The 27,332-nt window shown below is 45.0% G+C and overlaps 1 protein-coding gene across 1 annotated transcript; it reads right to left on the reverse strand.

The window, feature by feature from the left end:
- Window positions 1–1,915: 1,915 nt before the first annotated feature.
- On the reverse strand, window positions 1,916–26,909 carry LOC121856332 (extensin-like). The gene is made up of 4 exons (XM_042351810.1): window positions 26,859–26,909; window positions 25,506–25,638; window positions 2,536–3,588; window positions 1,916–1,977 (listed from the first exon to the last, which is right to left on the reverse strand). The coding sequence occupies exons 1-4, from the start codon at window positions 26,907–26,909 to the stop codon at window positions 1,916–1,918; spliced, it is 1,299 nt and encodes a 432-aa protein (XP_042207744.1).
- Window positions 26,910–27,332: the final 423 nt, after the last annotated feature.

The following is a 27,332-nucleotide window of genomic DNA, read 5'->3' on the forward strand; positions in this document are numbered from 1 at the left end:
AGACGGACACAGACAGACAGACTGGCATTGACAAAAGATACAACCACCCATTCTCCCCTAGTCATTCCTGCACCATGTCTATAACAGATAGGTCAATAAAGTCGTGGAATGTTGTATAGGTCATTAGGAATGTTGTATAGAGTCATGTTATAGAGTCGGGAATGTTGTATAGGCTGTATAATCGTGGGAAATTCTTTCATCTCGTGGGGAATTTTTCAGGAAAATCTTTATACTCGGGGGAATTTTTTTTTTAAGGGAAAATACGTGACCTGTGGGGGAAATCTTTACTCTGGTGGGGAAAATGTATCACTGAAGTACGGACGCGATCCTAAATTTCTGGGGAAGATTGTGGATTTTAACCCACACTATAACAGAAGGCATCAGCCGATGTGAAATGATTTGACGCGTTCTGAATTGCATTGTGAAAATCCCGTCATGTGGAATTTCATTATAGTATTAATTCCTCATTTGACCATGAAATTGATAGTGTCCAGTGTGTGTGTGTTTGCTCTGCCAGTGTCTACCTTTCTCTCCACACACACACACACACACACACACACACACACACACACACACACACACACACACACACACAGGAACGACCATAAACCAAGCAGCATTATTCAGAAGTAAATATTTACCTTCGCCAATCAACAAGGTGTGTGTAGGTGACAGGCCAGGTGTGTGTCGGTGACAGGTGTAGGTAGACCAGGCCAGGTATGTAGGTGACAGGTGTAGGTAGACCAGGCCAGGAGGTGTGCGTCTTGGGCTTAGTTACCTGGAGATAAGCTTTTAGGGAGCGAAGCATTAGGTGAAATAAGCTGGGGAAGATCTGAGGTGAAATAAGCTTGTGGGGAATCTTAAGTGAAATAAGCTTGGGAGGAATCTATAGGTAAAATAAGCTTGTGGTGCAAATCTCCAGTTGAAAATAAGCTTTTGGGGAAAATTTCTGGTAAAAGAAGCTTGTAGATGCAAATTTCTGGTAAATAAGCTTGTGGTGCAAATTCCAGGTGAAATAAGGCTTTTTAGGGGGAAATTCTCCAGGTGATCTGATTCTTGGCTCTCATAAACCCAGCAACATTAAGGTCATTTTAACCTACGATAGTGTAAGAATTTGATGCTTAACGCACAATTAGGGAAACTGCTGGTACACGGAATTCCCTTCACTTTATACAACTTGATGAGGGGAGGAAAATAACACAGACAGATAGGGAAATTAGAGGGTAAAAATGGTAAGAGGAGAGAGTGAGTTATTAGTATGGTAATTGAAGTGGAGATGTGATTGTTGGTAATTGTGGCGAGTATGGTGGTGATTTTAGGCACGTGGCTATTGGTGGTGATTGTAAGGTATTTGATGGCTATTGACGGTGGTTATCTTGTGATTGTAGGCATTTGGCTGTTATTGAAGGTGTATATATTGTGATTATAGGCAGATGGTTATTGAAGGTGATATGTGATGGTTATTGACGGGGTATTTATTGTGATTATAGGTATTTGAGGGTGCATATATTATTTACGGTAGTTGGTGGTTATTGACGTTATTGTGGATGGGTATATTGTGATTATAGGCATTTGGCAGCTATTGAGGGCGTATACGTTATTTTAGGTAGTTGATGGTGATTTTCATGGTTATTGAGTGTATATATGGTGATTAAAGGTATACAACGGTGATTTACGGCGTATATGTTATTACTTTAGATAGTTGAAGGTTATTGAACGTGATTGTGATGGTTATTGAAGGTGTATAAATTGTGATTATAGGCATTTAGCGGTTGACGGCGCATATGTTGTTATTGAAGGTTATTAAGGGCGCATGTGTTGTTATTGAAGGCGCATTTTGTTATTGATGGTTATTGACGTTATTGATGCGTACCCTGATGGAGGTAAGGTGTTCTTCGGGGTCCAGATCGTACCATTAGGCAGCGGCGCACCTCCTCCTGTCAGCGGCACTGTCTCTTGTCAACATATATAAAGCAGCTGAAAGACAAATGAAAAATGTGGTTAAAATTAACTTAGTGTATTTGATGTGTACAATATCCATATTTTTATTGATAGATAGATAGATAAGTAGGTAGATATAGATAAATGGATAGATAGATAGATAAGTAAGTAGACATAGATAAATGGATAGATAGATAAAGAGATAGGCAGATACAAATAAATGGATGGGTGGATAGATAAATCGATTGATAGATGGGCAGATTATGGGGAGGTAACAATGGGGAGATAACACTGGGGAGGAGTGTGTCGAGGGCTTGACGATGATATGAATAAGGACACTGCCTCTGGGGAGCTTCCTGGGGAGGGGAGGGGAGGGGAGGGAGAGGGATTAGGGAGGGGAGGGGAAGGAGAGAATGGGGAGGGAGAGAAGAAGGTGTAGGAGAATTGAGGATGAGAGGGGATGTATAGGGGTTGGGGAAGGTGTAGGCGTAGGCATGGTGGGAGGGTGACTGTGGGGGAGGCTTTGTGACGGAGAGTAGTGTGACGGGTGACTGTGAGGGAGGCTTTGTGACGGGTGACTGGGGGAGGCTTTGCTTGGAAGTGTGACAGGAGGCATGACGGAGAGTAGTGTGACAGGTGACTGAGGAGGCTTTGTGACAGAGAGTGTGACAGGAGGCTTTGCTTGACGGAAGTAGTGTGATGGGAGGCTTTGTGACAGAGTAGTGTGATGGGAGGCTTTGTGACGGAGAAGTAGTGTGACAGGTGACTGTGAGGAGGCTTTGTGACGGAGAGTGTGACAGGAGGCTTTGTGAGCGGAGAGTAGTGTGACAGGTGACTGGGAGCTTTGTGACGGAAGTGGTGTGACGGAGGCTTTGTGACGTAGAGTAGTGTGACGGGTGGCTGAGGAGGCTTTGTGACGGAAGAGTAAGGTGGGCAGGTGACTGTGAGGGCTTTGTGACGGAGAGTAGTGTGACAGGTGACTGTGGGAGGCTTTGTGACAGGAGGCAATGTGACAGGTGACTGTGGGGAGAAGCTTTGTGACGGAGAGTGGTGTGACCCAGGTGACTGATGACTGTGGGGAAGCTTTGTGACAGAGAGTAGTGTGAGCGGGTGGTGACTGAGGAGGCTGTGACGGATGACTGGCAGGGGAAATGGTGTAACTGGGGGCTTTGACAGGAGGCTTTGCGACGGAGAAGTGGTGTGACGGGTGACTGTGAGGCTTTGTGACGGATAGTGTGACGGTGGTGAGCTGTGAGGAGCTTTGTGACGGAGAGTAGTGTGGCGGGTGACTGTGAGGAGCTTTGTGACAGGTGACTGTGAGGGAGGCTTTGTGACGGAGAGTGAGTGTGACTGGGTGGCTGTGAGGGAGGCTTTGACGGAGAGTGGTGTGACAGGTGACTGGGGAGGCTTTGTGACATGGAGTAGTGTGACTGGGTGACTGTAGAGGCTTTGTGAGCAGAGGAAGTAGTGTGACGGGTGACTGTGAGGGAAACTGTGACAGGTAGTGTGACGGGTGACTGTAAGGGGAGGGCTTTGTGACGGATAGTAAATTCTGACGGGAGGCTTTGTGACGGAGAGTAGTGTGACGGGTGACTGTGAGGGAGGCTTTGTGACGGGTGACTGTGAGGGAGGCTTTGTGACGGGAGGCTGTGTTACGGTTGAGTGTGAGACGGATGTGTAAGGGGGATTGTGACGGGAGGCTTTGTGACGGTCGACTGTGTAGCGGTTAAGTGTGACGGGTGACTGTGTGACGGTTGAGTGTGTAACGGTCGAGTGTGTGAACGGTCGAATATAGAGATTAGAGAGAGAGACAATGAAGAGACAAGTTGTTAAGAGAAACAGAGAGAGAGAGAGAGAACTTTCATGGGAGACAGTGAGGAGTTAACTTGTGGGAGACAGGGAGAGAGATAACTTATTGAGACAGTGAAGAGATAAGCTGCTAAGTGAGAGAGAGAGAGAGAGAGACCGACCTCTTATGGAGACAAAGTGACGGTCGTGGTGGGGGAGGGGAAGGTGGCGGTGGTGGCCAGGGCGGAGGGGAGGAAAGAGGAAGGATGTTGCTAGGGAGGAGAGGAGAGAGAGGGAGTGGAGGTGACCAGGGAGGAAGAGGGAGTAGGTGGTCAGGGGAGGAGGAGAGGAGAGAGAGGGAGAGGAGGTGACCAGGGAGGAATAGGAGTAGGGTGGCCAGGGGAGGGGAGGTTGCCAAGGGAGGGGAGGAGAGGAGAGAGAGGGAGAGGAGGCGACCAGGAGGAAGAGGGGAGTAGGTGGCCAAGGAGGGAGGTTGCCAAGGGAGGGAGGAGAGGAGAGAGGGAGAGAGGCGACCAGGAGGGTGGAGGCGATCACCATGATGGAATGGAGGCCAGATGGAGCTTCTTATTGTGATGGAGTGATGGTTAGGGGACGGTCCACCCTGGAGGAGGAGGAGAAGGAGGAGATAGGAGAGGAGAAGAAAGGACAACTAGGAAGAAGAAGGAAGAGAGAGAACTAGGGGAAGAGGATTGCAAGGAAGGAGAGATGAAGGAGGAGGAGAAATAATAGGATGGAGGAGGAGGAGGAAGGATGGAGAAGATAATGGTGATTTAATGAGGCTCCGATGACACTCCACGTGGAAGAAGAAGAAAGACGAGGGAATAAAGGAGAATAAGAGGGAGGAGGAGGAAGAAGGAGATAAAGATGAAGACGGGGAGAAAGAAGAAGACAGCGATAAACACGAGACAGCAATAACGTACAATGGTGATTAATATTTATGGTGGGGAAATAAGTTGTATTGGTGGGGAATTTTTTTTTCGTTGAAGGGAATAAATTACTTTGGGGTTAATTATGTCGTTCATTGATTGGCTGGATGATTCGTACGCTGGCCTCTGATTGGTCCTGTTGGGTGATTGATTGATAGGTACACTGGTTGTCTGGCTAGGTGTGTGTTGTAGGTGTGTGTGACAGTTGTGTGTTACAGGTGTGTGCTCAAAGTATATATTGCAATGAATGTGTTGAAAGGATGTATTGCAGGTGTGTGTGTGTGTGTGTGTGCGCGCGCGCGAGTGAGTGGTGTATTACCTGGGAATGGGAAAAAATTATAATCAAACAAACAGACGCGATACTCCACCTCACTGTATTTGCATAATTTGATGTTCTTTCAAATTTTCATTCATTTCTTTCATTTTCGTTCACTTTTATTTCTTTCATTCTTTTAGTTATTTCCTTTCGTTGTTGTCACGGACCATTACCTACTCACCTGTGTGCTGGCCCGAGTTTCCAGTATTTTATTTATTTTTTATTATTTTACAGTCAATTTTATTTTCCTGTTGTATTGTAGTTAAGTTTATTACAGTGTAATTTTTTTTACTGTTGTGTTTTTGGTTAAGTTTATTTTAATTGTTTTTTTTAGTTAATTTACTGTTGTATTTTTCTCTAGTTAAGTTTTATTGTTGTATTTTTAGTTAAGTTTATTTTAATTGTATTTTAGTTAAGTTACTATTGTATTTTTGTAGTTAATTTTTTTTTAATTTAGTTTATTGTAGTCGAGTTCAATTCGCCGTTGCATTACTGTAGTCGGGTTTATTTTGCAATTGCAAGTAAATCTGTCATTGCAGTCGGGGTTTGTGGAATCGTATTTACATAGTCAGATTTAATGGTGAAATTTGTGTATACGTTCGTATTTTTTGTAAAGCAGGTCACGTGGGTCAGTATTAATGGTCAAGGTGCTAATGGGTCTGTAATGGGTGGTAGTTCAAATGGGGTTTAGTTGTAATAGGTTTGAATACTGTAGTAATTGGTTTGAGTGCTAATGGGTCCTAGTACTTAGAGGTTTTGGTACTAATGGGTCTCTAATGGGTGGTAGTTTAAATAGGGTTTAGTTGTAATGGGTTTGGATACTGTAGTAATTGATTTCAGTACTAATGGCTCCTAGTTCTAATGGGTCTCAGTTCTCATGGGGCCCAGGTACATTACTAATGGATATGGGTTCTAATAAGGCCCAATCGTAATGGGCCCCGGTTCTAATGGGGCCCAACTGGACTTAAACGGATCAAATGTGATGTGATTACCTCTAATTACGAGTTGCATTCCTTAGGATTGGGGCCTATTAGGATAGGGCCCATTAGGACTGGGCCCATTAGGACTGGACCCATTAGGACTGGACCCATTATGACTGGACCCATTAGGACTGGACCCCTTGTATCCAGTAATCCTGTAAAATCATATATTCGTTGATGTCTGTACAAAGTTAACGAACACAATGTACACATGGCTTATATGTGTACATTTTACTATGTATACATGGATGTGCGTGTTAACTGTAAGATGTTAATTTCCTATTGATTTTGTGTGTACATGGAGGTATTAAATTTGGTCATGTGCGTATTGACGGTGTGTACATAGGGATTAATATTGGTCATGTACGTATTGACGGTGTACACATTGGGGATTAATCTTGGTCATGTACGTATTGACAGTGTTTATTCGATAATGTACATATCACTTAGGTACACATGGGATTTGAGGGTTCGTTGTGTATGTATTAAGGATGTGTACATGGATGTGCGCGTTGAAAGGTGTACATGATGGCGTGTGTGAGGTCCATTTGCTTTTCCCATTTAGAAAAGTCGACCAACTCCCAGATGAGGTGTGTGTGTGTGTGTGTGTGTGTGTGTGTGTGTTAGAGAGAGAGAGAGAGAGAGAGAGAACGATAACGATTTGTTAGGTTAAAATAGGTCAAGTAGGTTAGGTTAAGTAAGGTTAGGTTAGGTTAAGTAAAGTTAGGTTAGGTTAAGGAAAGTTAGGTTAGGTTAGGTTAAGTAAGGTTAGGTTAGGTTAGGTTAGGTTACGTGTGTGTGTGTATGTATATGTTTTTGTGTAAGGCGCAGAGGTTAGAGTCAAGGCTACAGGGTGAGGCAGCAGGCGGGGAGGACTGGTTGTGGGTGTGGGTTGGGTGGAGTCTTGCTCGCTTGCCATCAGAGGGGGATCCACTTCTGTCGTAGAGGATCCAAGTGTGTTTTATAGGATTCAAGTGTGTTAGAGGATTCAAGTGTGTTTTTATGGGATCCAAGTGTGTTTTATGGGATTCGAGTGTGTTTTATAGGATTCAAGTGTGTTAGAGGATTCAAGTGTGTTTTTATGGGATCCAAGTGTGTTTTATGGGATTCGAGTGTGGTTTTATAGGATTCAGGTGTGTTTTAGAGGATTCGAGTGTGTTTTATGGGATTCGAGTGTGGTTTTATAGGATTCAGGTGCGTTTTAGAGGATTCGAGTGTGTTTTAGAGGATTCGAGTGTGTTTTATGGGATTCAAGTGTGCTTTAAGGGTTTCAAGTGTATTCTGTAGGATTCGAGTTTCTTATGGGTTTTGAGTGTCTCTCTTTGGAATCGAGACTCTCTTCCAGGATTCAAGTAGGATCCATGTTTGTCTTATAGGACCCAAGTCGGTCTTTGAGTCCATTTTAGGATCCAACTGTTGTAGGATCCAACTCTGTCTTACGGGATTAAACTCTGCTCTTGTAGGATCCGCTAAGAGGAACCATGTGTGTGTGTGTGTGTACATTGCCCCAGGCCTGTACACCTTGGGCTTAACTCGTGCATTAAAACACTGTCTTGCCCCGAGGCCTTGATCCCGTCTCTTGCAACATGTACTGAGGTCTTTGGCCTTCGATGAACTCCTGTGTACTCTGGGTGTATGTAACCCCCTGTGTGTACTCTGGGTGTATGTAACCCCCTGTGTGTACTCTGGGTGTATGTAACCCCCTGTGTGTACTCTGGGTGTTTGTGTGCGTTCTCATGTGTACTCTGAAGTATTGTAAACCCATGTGTACTTGTGTGTAGACTCGGTATTAGTACTTCCTTTTGTGTACTCTGGATATAAGTACTTTCGCGTGTACTCAGCATGTACTTTTCGTGACATCATTACATTCTAGTGATTAATTAAGAAACACTAATTAGCACTACGGGGAAAATATTGATGTGTGTGTGTGTGTGTGTGTGTTTCTACGCCTGTCTCACACCACTCTCACTTTCCTCTCACTTTCTACACTTACCTTCCACCGCATATCTCAGTCCCCCCTCCACACCTCCCCCCTCCACACACCCCTCCTCTTTACCCCTCCACCACCCCTCCTCCACCACTACCCTACTTGCTTCCACACCAGGCCCTCTACCCCCCCTAGTGTATGCCCAGTCTCAGGGAGCAGTATTTGTTGCCCTGGGCACTGGCGGCCATGGTGGTGTCCTACGTCAGCGCCTCCTCCTAGTGACACAGACACATATTTAAATGCCTTCGAGGTCTTGTAAACACGGCGGCTCAGGAACCTAACCTAAGCTCAGGTGACCGGGTTAAACCTACCTTTAACCTAGGGGAGTGAGGTAAGGGGGGGGGCGTGGGAGAGGGGGAGGTTAGGAGGGTAGATAGGATGGAGTGGGAGAGAGAGAGGGACGAGGGTGTTGGAAGAGAGGGTGGACTAGGAGAGAGGGAGAGGGTGGGCTAGGCTAGGCGAGAGAGGAGAGGGTGGAGCTGGGCTAGGCGAGAGAGGGAGGAGGAAGGGAGAGGGGTGAGGGAGGGAGGGAGGGTGTTGACCCCAGGGAGAGTTTCAGACCGGTTCACTGCCGTCTACCACCACCTCACTCACTCCCTGGACTGCCAACCTGCCTCCCGGATACCCCGACACTCTTACGATCAAATTTTTCTCTTATTTGGTCATGTAAAGTAGATAGATTCCCAAAGGCTCGTAAGATAGAGTTTTTTACCCTTAACTGGTGATAATGTCATAACCAACGATAGATTCCCAAAGGCTCGTAAGATAGAGTTTTTTACCCTTAACTGGTGATAATGTCATAACCAACGTTAGATTCCCAAAGGCTCGTAAGATAGAGTTTTTTACCCTTAACTGGTGATAATGTGATCGCCAAATATGGTTTCTTAGGAGATTTTCCTGCAAGTGGAGATGCAAAATAGCTAAAGTGAGTTTCTCTGTGAGTTTCTGTCTCTCCAATTTAACTTTCATGTCTGAGAATATGTGTTTTTTTGTCGTAGCTGAAGTGAGTGATATAGATACGTTCATACACCTCCAGTTACGAGGAAAATTTACCTTAGGAACTTTTGAGAATCCATCTTTTTGTCGTAGCTTAAGTCAACCCAGTTGGATGTGGTCTCAGGTGTCACTTACGAGGAAATTTGTACGTACGAACCTTGGAGAATCCATTTTTTTTATATCTCGTATCTTAAGTAAACCAGTTAGACTCGTTCTTTCATCTCTAATTACTAGAAAATGTAACTTATGATTCCTTAATAATAATCCATCTTTATGCCGAGACTAAATCGACTCTGGTTAAATACGTTCTCACATCTCTTAATTTACCGGGAAAAATAACTTAGGATTTCAACTTTCTGTGAATCTCTCTCTCTCCCTCTCTCTCTCTCTCCCTCCCAGATTCACCCTATTTTCACTACCTCGCCGTATTGATGGATAAATAGGGAATAGGTAACAAGGGATGTGGGGAAGACAATACCTAATGGAAGGGGGAGGAAGGGAGAGGGGGTAGAGGAGAGGGAGGGGGAGAAGCAGGAAGGGAGAGGAGAGGAGGGAGGAAGGGGCTGTTATGTTGTAATGGACTCAATGCTATAGTGAACTTTAGTAAACAATGTGGTGGTGGTGGTGGTAATAGTGGTTGTTTTCTGTTGTGATACTGGTTGATAGTGGTGGTGGTGGATTGTTGTTGTTACTGGTGATGATTGTGGTTTGCTGTTGCTAGCTGGATTAATAGTGGTGGTGATGCTGGTAGTGGAGGTGGTAGGGGTTGCAGTGCAGGAGGTGGTAGTTGTGGTGGAGAGTGGTGGTGCTAATAGTGGTGTTGGTAGAGCTGGTGGTGATGGAGGTGGTGGCAGAACTGGTGGTGTTGGTGACCTGAGGCAACTTGACAACTTTACACGAGCTGAAACAGAAAGTTGAGGCGGTTCAATTCTCCCTTGTGTGTGTGTGTGTGTATGTATGTATGTATGTATGTATGTATGTATGTATGTATGTATGTATGTATGTATGTGTATTCCAGGTGATCGTAAGGGTGACTGGTAAGAGCAAAAAAAATCCCTTATAACAAAATTTCACGTGACTATGAAGGAAAAATTGACTCAATGTGTTAACGAGAAATTGACTTGGCACTGAAAACCGATTGGACGGTCGAAAATTGTTGAGATATGCAACTCAATGCAATTTACAACAAGATGAAACTAGCAATTGATGCAAGAAGTAAGGTATTTTTCCCCGTGGTGTATGCAACATTGTGCAACTCCTACCATAGATTGAAGAGTTGCATGGGAGTTGACAATACGGGAACGTTACGTGTAGAGCCTGTGTGAAAGGCGGGTGGAAAGTTGACAATTGTTGATCTATGCAACTTTGTGCAACTTAGGTCAGGAAATAATACACATCATTCATGGCCTTAGGATATATTATACACATGGCCCTAGGATGCATTATACACATGGCCCTAGGATACATTATACACTTCATTCATGGCCACTCGTTCAAGGTCACTATTCATGGCCCTAGGATACATTATACACATTCATGGCCACGTGTTCAAGGTCATCATTCATGGCCCTAGGATACATTATACACATTCATGGCCACTCGTTCAAGGTCATCATTCACTGTTCAAGAAGCGTGGAATGCGACCAGTTCTCGTGGGCCTCATGGCAGTGACGCTTGTCGGGTTTTTCCATTGATTGTGGGTAGGGGTACGGGGAGGGGGGTGTAGGTGGGTGGGGGAGATGGGGAAAGGGTAGGAGGATGATGGAGGAGGTATGGGGAGGGGGAGGAGGAGGTAATGGAGGGGGATGTGGGGGGAAGAATAGAACATTGTTAAAAGGTCAATGAGATGATTTTTTTTTACTGTAATTTAAACCAGTTCTTTAAGATTTCCCTTCCCTTCCCCCATCACTTTCCTCCTCCTACACTCCCCCTACTCTTCCTTTCCCCTTTCCTTCCCCCTTTCTTTCCCTCTTTCTCCTCTTTGCTTCCCCTGTTACTCTTCCCTTTCCTCTTCCCATTTCTTCCCAGTCCTCCCCTTCCCCTCCCCCACCCTCCCCCTCCCCCCACCCCCTCCCCACCTCCCTCCCCACATCACCCACACCCCAGTAAGGGCAACAGGTATCCATCATAACAATTTACTCTGCAGCTGCACCCCGTGACGTCATTTCATTATCAATATTTACACAGCTTCCGGAGCCGATGAACGCAAGGGGGGCGGTAGGGGGAACTCAATGCTTTTAATTTAATAAGGCTTACCTGATGATTAGCCACACCTGCTCATTACAACCTCTCGGGGGTAGGTTAGGGTAGGGTTCGGTTGAGTTGGGTACTTCGGTAGGGTAGGATAGGGTTGGGTAGGGTAGGGTAGGGTAGGGTAGGGTAGGGTAGGTTAAGCCAGGTTTAGGATAGGTTGACATTATTAGGTCTGGTCAGGTTAGGATAGGTTAGTGTTAGCTTAGGTTAGCGTTAGGGCAGGGTAGGCTAGATCAGATTAACTTATGGTAGGTTAGATTAGGTTAAGTTAGCTTTATGTTAGGTTAGATTAGCGTTAGGGTGGTTAATTTCAAGGTGAAATAAGCTTAATTATATTGACCTAACATACCAAAACCTAACCTAACCTACCCAAACCTAATCTATCCTAACATAACCTAACCTAACCTACCCAAATCTAACCTACCCAAACCTAACCTACTCTAACCTAACCTAACCTACTCTAACCTAACCTAACATAACATAACATAACATAACATAACATATACCCACACTAAAATTACCTAATATAACGCACCATACTGACCTAATATATCATATAGACATACTGGGATTATATTACACTTGATATAGGGGGGAGGGGGGGGGGGTATAGGTGAGCGAAGCGCGACCGTCACCCCTAGTGTTACGTAACGCCAGGCGAAGAACTGTTACCTCTGTCACCGTCAGGAATTTTAAGGTGTTTGACCGGTAGATTAGCATTAGGGGTTAAGGGTAGGGTAAGGGTGGATTGGGTGGGTTAAGGGTAGGGTAAGGGTAGGTTAAGGGTGAGATAAGAGTTGGGTAAGGGTGGATTGGGTGGGTTAAGGGTAGGGTAAGGGTAGGTTAAGGGTAGGGTAAGGGTGAGATGAGAGTAGGTTAAGGCTGGGTTAAGGGTAGGGTAAGGGTGGGTTAAGGGTGAGATGAGAGTAGGTTAAGGCTGGGTTAAGGGCAGTAAGGTGGATTGGGGTGGGTTAAGGGTAGGTTGAGTGGGTTATGTATATAGGTTGGCTGGGTTGTGGTAGGGTATGGCTGGGTTAAGGGTGAGATAAGAGTAGCAGGGGCAAGGCAGTTTGCAGGGTAAGGGTAGTAGGTTAAGGCTGGGTTAAGGGTATAGTGAAGTAGGTAAGGTTAAGGTGAATGTATTTGAGTTAAGGTTGTGTTAGGCAGGAGAGGTTAATGTTAAGTTTAGGTTAATTAAGTTATATTTGGGTTAAGTAGACATGGCTTAAGTTAGATTAAGGTTAATATAAGTTAAGGTTCGATTAGGTTATGGGTAGATCTTTTGTTATTTCTTCCTACTTCCCTCTTCATCTTTCTTCTTCTTTCTTCTCCCTCTTCCTCTTTCTTCTCCCTCTTCCTCTTTCTTCTCCCTCTTCCTCTTTCTTCTCCCTCTTCCCCTTTCTTCTCCCTCTTCCCCTTTCTTCTCCCTCTTCCCCTTTCTTCTCCCTCTTCCCCTTTCTTCTCCCTCTTCCCCTTTCTTCTCCCTCTTCCCCTTTCTTCTCCCTCTTCCCCTTTCTTCTCCCTCTTCCCCTTTCTTCACCCTCTTCCTCATCCTTCCCCTCTTCATTATTCTCTTCTTTGTATTTATGTTCTTCCTGGTGTTTCTTCCCTTCTCTCCCTACCTCTCTTATTTTTGATCTCCTCCTCCTACCTCTGCGGGGCTGTTGGAGAGAGAGAGAGAGAGAGAGAGAGAGAACCTCCTCCTTCTCTGCCTCCTTCCCCTTCCCTCCTCCTCTGCATCCTTCTCTTCCCCCTTCCACTCCCTCCTCCTCTGCATTCCCTCCCGTCCTCCTTCCTCCCTCTCTTTCCCCTTCCTTTCTCCCTCCTTCCCCTCCCTTCCCTTCCTTCCCTTCCTTCCTTCCCTCCCTTCTCTTCTCTCCTCCCCTTCCTTCTCGGGTGCCTCTTGTCCACACGGGAGCTGTCATGGTCGGCGGGTTGAAGTAATTTCCCAATTTCTTCGTCGGGAAATTCCATCCATTTGCATCTCTCTCTCTCTCTTTCTCTCTCTCTCTGTGTTCCATCTTCCCCAGACCGAGGGAGGGGTGTATAGCGGTGTCTGTCTGTCTGTCTGTCTGTCTGTCTGTCTGTCTGTCTATCTATCTATCTGTCTGTCTATCTATCTGTCTGTCTGTCTGTGTGTCTGTCTGTTTGTATATAAAGGTTATAAGATAAAATCCTTCGGTATATTGAAATTTCACACCACTTCTCTTTAATACTGTCTATGAATAGGTGATATATGCACTGTAATTCCCCCGCCCGCCCGCCTGTCTGTCTGTCTGTCCGTTTGTAAATTCAAGTCGTCTGGGGTTTTCAATCGGAATTTCATACAACTTGGTCTCTGTCTATTTATACGCCCGTCTGTCTTTCCTTTCGCCCGTCTGTTTTTTCATTCGCCCGTCTGTTTTTCCATTCGCCCGTCTGTTTTTCCATTCGCCCGTCTGTCTTTCCATTCGCCCGCCCGTTTTTCCATTCGCCCGTCTGTCTTTCCTTTTCGCCCGTCTGTTTTTCCATTCGCCCGTTCGTCTTTCCTTTCGCCCGCCCGTCTTCCATTCGCCCGTCTGTCTGTCCTTTCGCCCGTCTGTTTTTCCATTCGCCCGTCTGTCTTTCCTTTTCGCCCGTCTGTTTTTCCTTTCGCCCGTCTGTTTTTCCTTTTCGCCCGTCTGTCTTTCCATTCGCCCGTCTGTCTTTCATTACGCCCGTCTGTCTTTCCTTACGCCCGTCTATCTGTCCATTTCAGCTCTCTGGATTATCCCTTTCACTCCTGTCTATATTGTTGTGTATTTTAACTTTGTTTCTTACACTCCTTTCTAGCACATACATACATACATACATACATACATACATACATACATACATACATACATTCAATTTCTCTCTCCCTTCTTGCATACACTTCTTCCCATCTTTCATCAATCTTCTCTTCTTCCTCACCTTTCATCAGTCTTCCTGCTTTACCTCCTTCCTTCTTTCCTTCCTCCCTTCCTTCCTTCCTTCCTCCCTCCCTCCCTCCCTCCCTCCCTCCCTCCCTCCCTCCCTTCCTTCCTCGTGCTCTCCTCCCTCCCTCCCTCCTCCCTCCCTCCTTCGTGCCCCTATGATCGGGGGTTAATGCAAGTCAAATCCCCCCTCGTCCCAAATTCTCTCTCACTTGCATTACTTTATTTTTGTATTTTAGGGTTGGGTGAATTTTATATTAAAAGTCCATTAGGAAGAGGAATACAAATTGGGTATTTTATATTTTGTGTGTAAGTAGGGGGGGGGTTATAGGGTGGGGGTGGGTGTATGGGGGAGGTAAGAGGGGTGGGGTATATGGGGGTGGAGGGGGAATGGGGGAATTATGTCACGGTTTTCACTTCCATTATGGTATTCACCTGTACGTCGTGTTTTCATAATCCAATTAGTTCACCAAATTACTGGAAGATAATTATGAAACACACACACACACACACACACACACACACACACACACACACACACACACCTGTACCTGGCCAGAGACAACACCTGTGCCCCTCGAACTCTCTAACACACCTGCAGGGCCACACTAATTAATCGACCTGGAACTGTGACCCAATTCCCAAGACGAATACACCTGATTAATTATTATTGTTATTATTATTTTTTTTAGTCGGCGTCTGTAATAACTTATTTTTTGCGGGGATATATTTTACTTGGTGTTATATTGGGGAAGTATATTGAAGTATATTTGTGTTTTACAGTATATTTCTCAGGTATATTTGAGTTAGTTGTTTGTTAAGACGTATTTCTGAGAAGTTGGGATACTTTTTTTTTAGGTATGTTTGCGTCATATGTTGAGGTATATTTGCGTTATATTTTTAGGTATTTGCGTCATTTTTAGGTTTATTTGCGTAATTTTTAGGTAGATGTGCGTCATTTTTGGGTATTTTTGCGTCATATTTTTAGGTATATTTGGCCTTATTTTTAGGCATACGATGCGTCATCTTTAGGTATATTTCAGTCATATTTTAGGTGCATTTGACTCATATTTTATGGTATATTTGCGTCATATTTTAGGTGCATTTGACTCATATTTTATGGTATATTTGCGTCATATTTTTTAGGTATATTTGCGTTATAGTTTGTGGTGCGTCTTGTAATGGTGGGTTGTGTTGGCCAGGCTGTGGGGTTAATGATGTAAGACTAATGTGTAATAAGCACGCACACACAAGCATGTGTACGCGATGACACACACACACACGTTTTATAGATCAACAAATTAAGAACCAAGTATTTTGAATGTAAATCAGAGAGAGAGAGAGAGAGAGAGAGAGAGAGAGAGAGAGAGAGTGTTAAAAAATGCCTCACTCTCCCACACCCTCCCTCACCAGCCCCCTCCCTCCCTCACCAGCCCCTCTCCCCCTCCCTCACCAGCCCCTCTCCCCCTCCCTCACCATCCCCTCTCCCCCCCCCAGCCAGGTGTCAACATCGAGACACCTGCCGAAACACGTCATTTCCGTCACCCAGGCACAGGTGTTGTAGCTGGCCGGAGATAATTTCGCTTCCCTCCACACCTGCAAAGGGACGGTCGGAGACACAAACTCGGAACAAACCAGAATTGGATTTTATTCTCGCTAAGCCGCGGATTTGGTTAGGTTTTGGTTAGGTTAGATGTGAGCTATGTTAGGTGTGGATTATTTTAGGGGTTAGGTTAGGTTAGGAGTAGTTTACATTAGGTTAGGTTAGCTTAGGTTATGTTTTTAAGTTAGGGGCAGCTTCGGTTATGTTAGCAGTAGGTTAGCTTATGTTATGGTCACGTAATATTAGGGTTAGGTTTGGTTAGGGTTAGATTAGGTTAGGGTTAGATTAGGTTAGGTTAGGCTCCGTACAGTTACAAGTTATGGGTCTCGTAATAAGGCTAAGAACACCTGGTGATACGGTAAAGGTGTTTTGTGGTTTATTAGGAAGGATGGGCGTAGTGCGTCAAGGAAGGTGACAATGGTGGGCGTAGTGTAGTTGTGGTAGGGGAGGATGTAGCGTGGGCGTAGGGGAGTGTGGTAAGGGGTAGGGGAGATGTGGTGGGGAGTAGTGAAGGTGTGGTAGGGGATAGGAGGGTGTGGTTTGGGCGGAGAGGAGGTGTGGTAGGGGGTAGTGAAGGTGTGGTAGGGGATAGGAGGGTGTGGTTTGGGCGGAGAGAAGGTGTGGTAGGGGTAGTGAAGGTGTGGTGGAGTGTAGCGTAGGTGTGGTAGGGCGTAGCGTAGGTGTGGTAGGATGTGGTGTAGGCGTAATGGAAATGTGATAGGATGAGGGCGGAGTGGTGATATGACGTGGGCACAGCGGAGGAGAGCGTACCGTAGGCGTAAAGCGTCACACACACACACACACACACACACACACACAGGCGTAGGTCGTAGAGGTAACAAAGCTTCAATCCAAGACAGCTATCACCATCTCTATCCTGCCTATCCGCCTCTCAGTTCTTCCCTATCCTGTCTATAGCGGTCCCTATCCTGTCTCCTCATCTCTCCCTATCCTGCCTATACCTCTTTCAGTTCTCTTTTATTTCCTATCCTGGCTATCCCTATCTCAATACGTCCCTATCCTGCCCCTTAACCTCTCCCTATCCTGCCCATGTCTCACTACGTTCCTATCCTGTTGTTTTGCTCTTATCTTTCAATCTTTTTTATCCGTATCTATCTATCTACAGTCACTATCTCGTCTATATCCTGCCTGGCCTTCTCTATCCCTACCTACCGTCCCCGCAGGCTAGGATATTATCCAGGTAAAGCCCACACACTATCCTATCTTCACCACAAGGATGGTTAAGCGGCCCAGGTGTGCTTTAGCCTCCGGAGTCACAAGGGAACTTACGACAAATAGTGATTTTTATTTGTTTTATCTGTTAAGGAAAAAATTGAGTATTTGTTGTATTTGTTGAGATTCGACAAAAAATGATTCTGTTGGATTTTAAGATAAACAGGTGGATTTTAGTTATGTTTTATGATACAAGAAAATAGATGATTTTTTTTCTTTCATTTATTTCCTAACTTACGACAAAACGAAGGATTTTTTTTAGATTTTTTTTTTAATAATTTTTTTCTCGTTAGCTGAGGTTTTTATTCAATTAAATTATGTTTTTTTATTGACGTACTTCAACAAAAGAAAAATAATTCCCTTATAATTATTTACGCTAAATAATTTTCACTCGACTAATTCAGTGTTGAATAATAGACAAACTATAATTAAATTTATTCAATAATTTCCACTACAATACCTAGATGTAATAAATAATTTTCCTATTCAATGATATTCAAAATTTCTCTCAACCAATCACATTTGTTGGATTGTTTATATAGTGAGTAATTACGCAGTTTGGTAATTAAGCCATTGGGGTTAACGAAGACTTAGTGATGATTAACGACAAGCGATAATATTACCTGAGCACTGGTGTGTATAATGTATTGGTGTGACAGGTGTGTATGCAGGTGTGTGGTGTATTGGTGTTGTAGGTGTGACAGGTGTTTGTGTGTGCAGGTGTGGTGTATTGGTGTTGTAGGTGTGACAGGTGTGTGGTGTATTGCTGTAGGTGTGACAGGTGTGTGGTGTATTGGTGTTGTAAGTGTGACAGGTGTGTGATTAGGAATTATGTAGGTGAGACAAGTGTGTGATATTCAGGTGTGACAGGTGTACCAGCCGTGCCAGTGTCAGCCATGCGAGCGCCGTGTCAGTGTGCCAGCCGATGGTGTCAGCTCTGTCAGCCGTGTGTATAAATGACCCAGAATGGTGTTTTACTCAGAGACCAGAAATACACCGCTATATATACACAGACGGAAATAGGTGTATAGGTGTATGATCTGCCCTGCGTGTGGGTGTAGAGGGATGCCAACAACACCCTGGTGGAGGTGTACGTGTGTTAGGGGTGTAGAAAGGGGGAAAGGGTGTGTTAGGGGTGTAGAAAGGGGGAAGGTGTGTTAGGGATGTAGAAAGGGTGGGTAGGGGTGTAGAAAGGGGGAAAGGGTGTGTTCGGGGTGTAGAAAGGGTGGGTAGGGGTATAGAAAGGGGAAAGGGTGTGTTAGGGGTGTAGAAAGGGGGAAAGGGTGTGTTAGGGGTGTAGAAAGGGGGAAAGGGTGTGTTAGGGATTATGGGGAAACTTTTGTCGTGGCTCTCGACATCTCCAAAGCATTTGACACAGTATGGCACAAGTCATTGCTGTCTAAACTTCCCTCTTTTGGTTTCTCTCTTCCACTTTGTTTTCTCATCTCTAGCGTCCTTGAGAACCGATCCATGGCAGTTGTTGTCGAGGGATCGATTTCTCGCTCTTTCTCTACCAGTAGTGGCGTCCCACAGGGCTCTGTTCTTTCACCAATTATCTTCCTTCTTTTTATCAATGATTTACTTCACACTACAACTAACTCTATCCATTCTTACGCTGATGATTCTACTCTTCACTCTTCCTCACATTTTCCCCTTCCTCCTAACTCTCAAACTAGATCTGTTTCAAGAACTGATATCATTACTTCTATCAACACGGATCTGTGCAGCATCTCTGAATGGGGAGGTACAAACTTGGTTAAGTTCAATAGTAATAAAACTCAATATTTACCAATTACACTTTGTAAATTAGACGATCTCCCACCAATTACATTTCAGGACGCTATCATCCTCCCAAATTCTGAAATAAATATGTTAGGCCTCACCATTTCCTCCAATATGTCCTGGAAATCACACATCCTTAGTATAACTAAAGCTGCCTCCCGAAAGTTGGGAATGCTGTACAGATGCCGCAGCTACTTCACTCCTGAGCAGTTGCTCCAAGTATATAAGGGATTCATTCGTCCTAACTTGGAGTACTGCTCTCATATCTGGGGTGGCTCTTCTTCTGTCCAACTATTAGATAGGGTGGAATCAAAGGCATTTCGTCTTATTAACTCTCCTCCTTTAGTCGACAATCTCTCTTCCCTTTCTCTTCGCCGCAATGTTGCTTCACTCTCTCTCTTTTACAGGTACTTTAACGGACAATGTTTGGTGGATTTGGCATCCTGTGTACCGCCGGCAAGGCCGTGGGCTCGTAACACACGTCTTGCCCGCAGTGCCCACCGTTTCTCTGTGGATGTCGGTCACACGAGAATAACCCGTTATTGTACATCCTTCTTTCCTCACACAGCCAAACTGTGGAATGCTCTGCCTTCTTCTGTGTTTCCATGCTCTTACAATCTGTCTCACTTTAAAAAGCTGGTTTTCCGGCATCTTTGTGGTGTAGATTAATACAGTATAACCTTTTTATCTATGTTTACAATTTCTTTCCGTTTTTTTTCGCCCCCCAGGCGCCGTTGTGGGTCGTTTGACCTGTGCCCGGGTGGGCTAATTCCCGTAAAAAAAAAAAAAAAAAGTGTGTTGGGGTGTAGAAAGGGTGGGTACAGGGTGTAGATAATGGGTGCAGTTAAGCTAAGGAGGTGTGTATTAAGGACGCAGTGTAGCCAGGGAAGAGAATATACTGTACAGTGCACAGTGTAGCCAAGAAAGTGTGAATTCAATACACAGTGTAGCCAAAGGGTGTATTTAGTGTACACAAGGAAGTTTGTATTCAAGGAGGCAGCAGTGTAACGTGGGTGTAGGTGTAGCAGGGTGTAAGAAGTGAGAGGGTCGCCTCGCCTGTGTACCGTGTTTAAAACGATTATGACCACACACACAACTCTCTCTCTCTCTCTCTCTCTCTCTCTCTCTCTCTCTCTCTCTCTCTCTCTCTCCCTTGTTTATGTCTTCGTCTGGGTTGATGTTGGAGGGGGTGGAGGGGAGGGGAGGGGAGAAGGGGAGCTAAGCAATTGTTCTAAAACTTGTGTAATTTTCTCTCCCCAATGTATGTGTTTTGGTCTGTGTGCGTGTGTGTGTAAAACGTGTTGTGTGTACATGATAAGATTGTGTTGTTGTTTTTCGATAAGAATGTTTTTGTTGTATTGCCAAAGGTTCTTAGGGTAAATAATTGTCGTGAGTGAAGATGTGAGAATTTATTGAACTGTTTGACTTCAAAACATGACAGGAAAATTCTCTTGGTACAGGACAGAATTAATCCACATAATTCTTAGAAACGATGAGGGTGCGGTGGCTGACTGGAAACAGCTCTCGCGTCCTGTCTCAAGCGGTCACTGGATCGCACTCAGGGCACCCCTAGTCCACCCAGCTGTGATTTGGACCACTTTTTGGATATCTTCGTTGGTCAGAGGATAATTTTTTTCCCGATTGACATTTTTTTTTTACCGATAGTTTAAGAAAAATGTCTGGTTTTATATTGTCATTGGCATTTATAGAGTTAATCATTTATTTAAGGGGAAAAATATACACTACACAGCACCTCTTCCGCCATCCCGTCTGTAGGGTGACGCGCGAAGTGTGGAGTGGTGGGCGTTGAACTTGGTGTCATCACTTGTGTTATTAACAGTTTGTTCTCTGATATTTTCTTCTTCTTTATTGTGGTTTTTTGATATCCTGTGTACAGTTATGGTGGAGGGTGGGGGGGCTTGGAGAGGATTCGTATGGAGAGGGAGAGGAAGGGTGATAGTTGGGGAGAGAATGGGTCTAGTGAGGAGGAGGAGATGGGAGGAAAGGAAGGAGGGGCTACTGGGGAGGGAGGGATTCGTGAGGGAGGAGAGGGGCTGCTGGGGAGGGAAGGGGACCAGTAGGGAGTAGAAGGGAGGGAAGGGGATTTGTGGGGAAGGAAGAAGGCCCGTGGGGAGGAAATGAGGGGGAAGAAGACTACTGGGGAGGGATTGGGGCTAGTGGGGAGGAGATGGGAATGGGACTAGTGGGGAGGGGGAGAGGGGGCTACTGGGGAGGGAATGGGGCTAGTGGGGAGAAGATGGGAGGGGAGACACTCATGCATTTTAACACACTGTTGTTTGGCTCTATTTTTCCATTTCATTTTTCTTTTCAAATTTTGCTAAGATTTTTTTTTTATATAAATGGGTTATATAAATTCTGTATATATTATTTGTATTATATAAGGCTTCTTGGCTGTGGTTATTAACATATAAAAGTATAATTATCATCGAATGTTTGTAAATTTTGTTTGTTGTTATTTATGTGTTTGATGAACGAGTGTTTGTTGATATTGAAATTACATAGAATTTTATGTTTGTTATTATTATTATTATTATTATTATTATTATTATTATTATTATTAGTCATTATTGTTTCTGTTATTATTTTATTTTTATTAGTATTTATTATTTACTACTACTACTACTACTATTACTACAACAACAACACTACTATTACTACTATTATTTTTTACTACTACCATTACCACTATTATCATTACAGTTATTATCATCATCACCACAACACAGTCAGTGGTGGGGGTACAATCGGGGCCTCAGATACACAGGCAAATCCCTTGTACCTGTCATTAGGCACACCTTGTCTGGGGGCCATGCTTAGCGCTGATTACATTACCTGGTGATTACATTACCTGTTGATTACTTTACCTGGTGATAACATTACCTGGTGATTACATTACCTGGTGATTGCTTTACCTGGTGATTGCTTTACCTGGTGATTAGAGTTCCTGGTGATTACTTTACTTGGTGATTACATTACCTGGTGATTACTTTACTTGGTGATTACATTAGTTGTAGATTACATTACCTGGTGATTACCTTAACTGACAATTACAAATCTCTCTCTCTCTCTCTCTCTCTCTCTCTCTCTGCATGATTATATGTATGTATATGGGTATGCCCTTATTTTATCTTCATATATGTATGTATGTATGTATGTATGTATGTATGTATGTATGTATGTATGTATGTATATATATGTATGTATGTATGTATGTATGTATGTATGTATGTTACAACTTCCTTCCTCCCTCTGTGGTTTAGCTTTCCTGTTGGCTTACCACTATCTACACCATCCCTACCCCTCCAGAGGTCACCTCTCCTCCCTACCCCTCCATAGGTCACCCCTCCCTCCCCCCTACACAGCGCCAATATGTCTAGCGTATGTTGTATGTCAGTGTATTAGCCTGGATAGTGGTAGGGGGGTTGTGGTGATAGTGGTAGGGGGGGTTGTGGTGATAGTGGTAGGGGGGTTGTGGTGATTGGTGGTGTAGGGGTTGTGGGTGATAGTGGTAGGGGTTGTGGTGATGTGGTGGTGTGGTGGTGATAGGGGTAGGGGTTATGATATGGTGGGGGTTGGTGATAGTGGTAGGGGGTTGTGGTGATAGTGGTAGGGGGTTGGTGGTGGTGTGGTGAGTAGTGGTAGGGGGTTGTGGTGATGAAGTGGTAGGGGGGTTGTGGTGATGTGGGGTGGTTATGGTGATAGTGGTAGGGTGTGGTTGGTGAGGGGGTTGTTGGTGATAGTGGTGGTGGGGGGTTGTGGTGATGGTGGTGGGGGTTGTGGTGTGATGTGGTGGGGTTGTGGTGGGTAGTGATGGTGGTGGGTGTGTGGGGGTGGGGGGGTTGTGGTGATAGGGGTTGTGGTAGGGGTTGTGGTGATAGTGGTAGGGGTTGTGGTGATAGTGGTAGGGGTGGTGATAGTGGTAGGGGTTGTGGTGATAGTGGTAGGGGTTGGGTTAGTGGTGATAGTGGTGTGAGTGGTGGGGTGGTGGTAGTGGTCATAGTGGTGTTGTGGTGTAGTGGTGGTAGTGGTATAGTGGTGGGGGTTGTGGTGATAGTGGTAGGGGGTTGTGGTCATAGTGGTGGGGGTTGTGGTGATATGGTAGTGGGGGGTGGTGTGGTGTGTGGTCATAGTGGTGGGGGTTGTGGTGAGTGGTGGGGGTTGTGGTGATAGTGGTGGGGGGTGGTATGGTGGTGAGGTTGTGGTGAGTGGTAGGGGGGGTGTGGTGATAGTGGTAGGGGTTGTGGTTGTCATGGTGGTTGTGGGGTGTGTGGGATAGTGGTGTTGTGGTATAGTGGTAGGGGGTTGTTGTAGGTAGTGGTGAAGTTTTGGTGATAGTGGTAGGGGATGGTGGTGGGGTTATGGTGTGGGAGGTTGTGGTGATAGTGGTAGGGGGGGATAGTGGTGGTGAGTGGTAGTGTGGTGATAGTGGTGGGGGTTGTGGTGATAGTGGTAGGGGGGTTGTGGTGATAATAGTACTTGGTTCTGGTGGGGTGTGATAGTGGTTGTGGTAGGTTGTTGTGGTGGTGTTGGTAGGTAGATGATGAGTTTGGTTGGTGGTGATAGTGGTTGTTGTGGTGATAATGCTGGTAGTTTAGGTGGTGTTAGTAGTACAGATGGTGGTGGTGGTAGTAGTAGTGGTTTGTGATAGTCTACATTATAGTAATGGTGGTAGTCTAGATAGTAGTAGTAGTTAGAAATAGTGGTAGTTGACCCGGATTTAGTACTCATCATTACTACAATAAAATTAATCCTATTTTTACCTTGGGAAAAAAAAACTTGGGATTTAGTGAATAAAATTAATCCCTCATATCCTTGGGAGATTTGGAAGGATTTAATAGGGATTTATTACGTGGCATAGAAGTGATGGGGGATTTATTTCCTTGTAAACTGTAGGGGTAAAATACACTACAGACTCGTTAGGGGGATTTATGTCTTGATGGGGATTTATGTTGGGGAGAGAGTGGTGGGGGTGGTGGAGGTACTGGTAGTTGTGGTAGTGGTGATAGTGTGGGGGTGCTGGTAGTGTCGGGGTACTGGTAGTGGTGGTAGTGTGGGGGTGCTGGTAGTGGTGTGGTGGTGTGGGGTGCTGGTGGTGGTGGTGGTGTGGGGTGTGGTGGTGATGGTGTGGGGGGTGCTGGTGGTGTCAGGTACTGGTAGTGGTGGTAGTGTTGTGTAGACGTAGAATTGTCATGTCACACAAAACATAAATAATATAAAATAAAATAACTGCTATATATTATTTTTTACGTCGGTAGGAAAATAATGTATTTATACTGGGGAAAAAAATACTCATTAAACAACAAAATATTCAGAGGTTTGTAATGGAAATTTTGTTCGCGTTGACCATCCTGGAGAAAAAAAATTAAATAAAGGTAAGAATAATTATTTGTTGAATGAGACATGAATTATTAATGAGGTAATTTGGTGATGGTGGTGATGGTGATGGTGATGGTGGTGGTGGTGGTGGTGGTGGTGGTGATGGTGGTGGTGAAGGTGGTGGGGTGGTGGTGAAAGGTGGATGGTGTGGTGAAGTGGTGGTGGTGGTGGTGGTGGTAATGGTGGTAGTGAGGTGGTGGTGGTGGTGGTGGTGGTGGTGGTGGGTGGTGGTGGTGGTGATGATGGTGGTGATGGTGGTGGTGGTGGTGATGGTGGTGGTGATGGTGGTGGTGCTAGTAGTTATTGTTTTATTGTGATTTTTTATTTGTGTCTTGCTCTTGTTTTCCTGTTTGTTCTTCTCACTATCACCGGACCTCCATTGTCACCACAATATGACTCGTTCTTAGTCACCATCACATCACTATCAATCCTGGTGACCGTTTTATCACCTTCCTTGGTAAGTGAGTTCGTGTCCGTGGTGAAGATGATCAATGGGGCGTCATTATCACCGTGGTGAAGGTGATCACTATCATCATGGTGACAGCAGACTTCGCCAGGCGCTCGTCGGGCCGGAACTTCACTTCCTGTGTCTCAATACTTGACGTTGACTCCCTCCCTCCCTCCCTCCCACCCCTCCCTCCATCTACATTCCGTCCCACCCCACCCTCTCATCCCTCTGGCCCTCTCTACCTCCCTCCTCCCTCCCCCTCCTCCATCTGGCTCTTCCTCCCACCCCCTCCCTCCATCTACTCTTCTCCGTCCCACCCCACCCTCTCATCCCTCTGACCTCTTTCTTACCTCCCTCCTCCCTCCCTCCCTCCCTCCCTCCCTCCCTCACCTCTTTCCTACTCACCTCCCACCACCCACTCAATTCTCCACCCTCCCCACTTCCTCCCCCCACTTCCCTCCCCCTCCCACTTCCCTCCCCTGGGCTTTCAAAATTCACGGTGTTATTTCCGGGTTTGGGTTAGATTATCCATCATTTGTGGCCACACCTGTCCCTCGTGGCCACACAGGTGTAACAGGTGTGTCCATAAGAGGTCTTCGTCAGATAAGAGTGTTTGTTGCCTTAGCACTTTACTGTTACTTCATGAATAGCTTGAGGAGTGTAGATATTGGTTAGATAGATAGATATATAGATAGATAGATAGATAGATAGATAGATAAAAGATAGATATATTTGCAGATAGATAGATAGATAGATAGATAGATAAAAGATAGATATATTTACAGATGGATAGATATATTTACAGTTAGATAGATAGATATATTTACAAGTAAGTAGATCCAAAATTCAAGTTCTGAACGTTTTAAATTCTCGTTAGGTTGTCTGGCTGTCTCTCGCTGACAGTCTAGAGTGCCTCCACGCCAGTCAGCCAGGTAGTAACTGTCAGGAGAACTCATAATGGCGCCCAGAGCTGACACTTTGAGGGTGTGTACCAGTTTATCGTGGTGAGTGGGTGCTATAGGCAGACTGTCTGACTGTAAAGTAAATATGACAGTTTAACTTATTGACTGGGCATATGAGTGACTGTTGAACTTATGTGACAGTTTAAGCAGAAGGAAAACCTGTAATGTTAAACCAGGGAAATTTGAATAGGGAAATAGTGGATAATAAACCTGAGTTGTGTGTTAAGTCTAAGGAAATATTAACAGGGGAAAAAAGGTAAAAAAAACACTTATGCTAAATCTAGGGAGATATTTTTAAAACCAATGATGACGGTATATTTCCCTGACCACACACATCCGCTCACCAGCATACCGACATATTTCCTGTGGTTTTTTTCCCTATTTCGTTTTTTCCCTCAAATTCTCTTTTATTTACGTTTCTTTGTCTTGTATCATCCTTCTTTTGTTTTTGTTTTGTTGTTTATTATTTTGTTGTTTTGTTGTGTTGATCAGCTGCGTCGGTAACACTATACATGTCTATGATGCTGAAAGATTCTTGATTTATTGATCGACTTAGAATATAAGGAGGAAGAAGAGGAGGAGGAGGAGTAACAGGTCCTTGTGGTGCGGGGTGAGAGGAGCGGTTGTGGCGCCTCTATCATCACCAGCAACACCACCCGGATTTAAGCAATGGCCGTGACTGGGGTTATGTAGTGGTGTTGGGATGTGTTGGATTTTGTTGTGTGTCTCCTGGTCTTAGAGAATGGTGGTTGGTGGGGGTGGTGGGTAGTGGTGGTTGATTGTGGTGGGGGTGGTTGGTCGTGTTGGTTTGTTGGGGTGGTGGTTGATTGGGATGGGTGGTGGTTGGTTGTAATTGATTGTGGTGGGGGGTGGTTGGTTGGGGGTGGGGGGTAGTGGTGGTTGGTTGTGTTTGGATGGTGGTGGGGGGCAGTATTGGAGGAGACTTAATTGTGGTAGTAGTGGTAGTGAAGGGTTTAACAGATGGTGTGTAAAGGTGAAGAGAGAAAGAGAGGAAATGATAAAGCAAGAGAGAGAAGGAGAGGGGGGAAATGATGAAGCAAAAGAGAGGAAATGATAAAACAAGAGAGGGAGAGAGAGAAAGAGAGAGAGAGAGAGAGAGAGGGAGAGAGAGAGAGAGAGGGGAGGGGGGGGCAGGAGGACTTGGTCACGGTGAGTTGCCCCGTCAGTTCCTGAGGTATTCAGTGTGGAGGAATTCAACCCAGCCAGCAGCACCCCCCCATGGTCACGTGGGGGGTGGGGGGCCTCCATGTCATCTTCGTCATTACCATTACCATCTTCGTCGTTACCATGGTTGTCTTTACTGCGGCGTTTGATGTCACCATTATGTTACCTTAGCTACTGTTCTTACTATGGTTATCGTTCCTACCATGGCTATAGTTTCTTCCATAGTTCTTTCCTACCATTGTTATCGTTCCTACCATGGCTATAGTTTCTTCCATAGTTCTTTCCTACCATTGTTATCGTTCCTATCATGGCTGTTTTTCCTACCATTGTTGCTTCACTACCATAGCTACCGCTCCTACCATGGTTTCCTTTCCCTACGCTCGTCGGTTCCACCATAATGGTCCCATGTGCTCAGTCACGTTAAAAAATCCGTTACAAAGATCTTGTAATTATGGAGATTAATTGAAATCCGTTGGCGGAAATTCAAAAATTCGAAATCGGAATTTCCGCCAACGGATCTTAACGAATCTCCGTGTTTACAACAGCTTTTCACCTTTACCTTTAATGATGGAACCGTGTGT

The sequence above is a fragment of the Homarus americanus genome, unplaced genomic scaffold (genome assembly GCF_018991925.1).
Source record: "Homarus americanus isolate GMGI-L3 unplaced genomic scaffold, GMGI_Hamer_2.0 scaffold48220, whole genome shotgun sequence".
NCBI classification, from domain to species: domain Eukaryota; kingdom Metazoa; phylum Arthropoda; class Malacostraca; order Decapoda; family Nephropidae; genus Homarus; species Homarus americanus.

Bases quoted from the DNA above. Each gene is read 5' to 3' on its own strand.
- LOC121856332 (XM_042351810.1), bottom strand. From the start codon at position 26,909: ATGGTGACATCAAACGCCGCAGTAAAGACAACCATGGTAACGACGAAG. The intron at 3,589-25,505 runs GTCAGCGAGAGA...ACCGTAACACAG, and splicing joins GCGTGGAGGCACTCTAGACT to CCTCCCGTCACAAAGCCTCC. The intron at 1,978-2,535 runs GCAAAGCCTCCC...TTTGTCTTTCAG, and splicing joins GCCTCCTGTCACACTTCCAA to CTGCTTTATATATGTTGACA.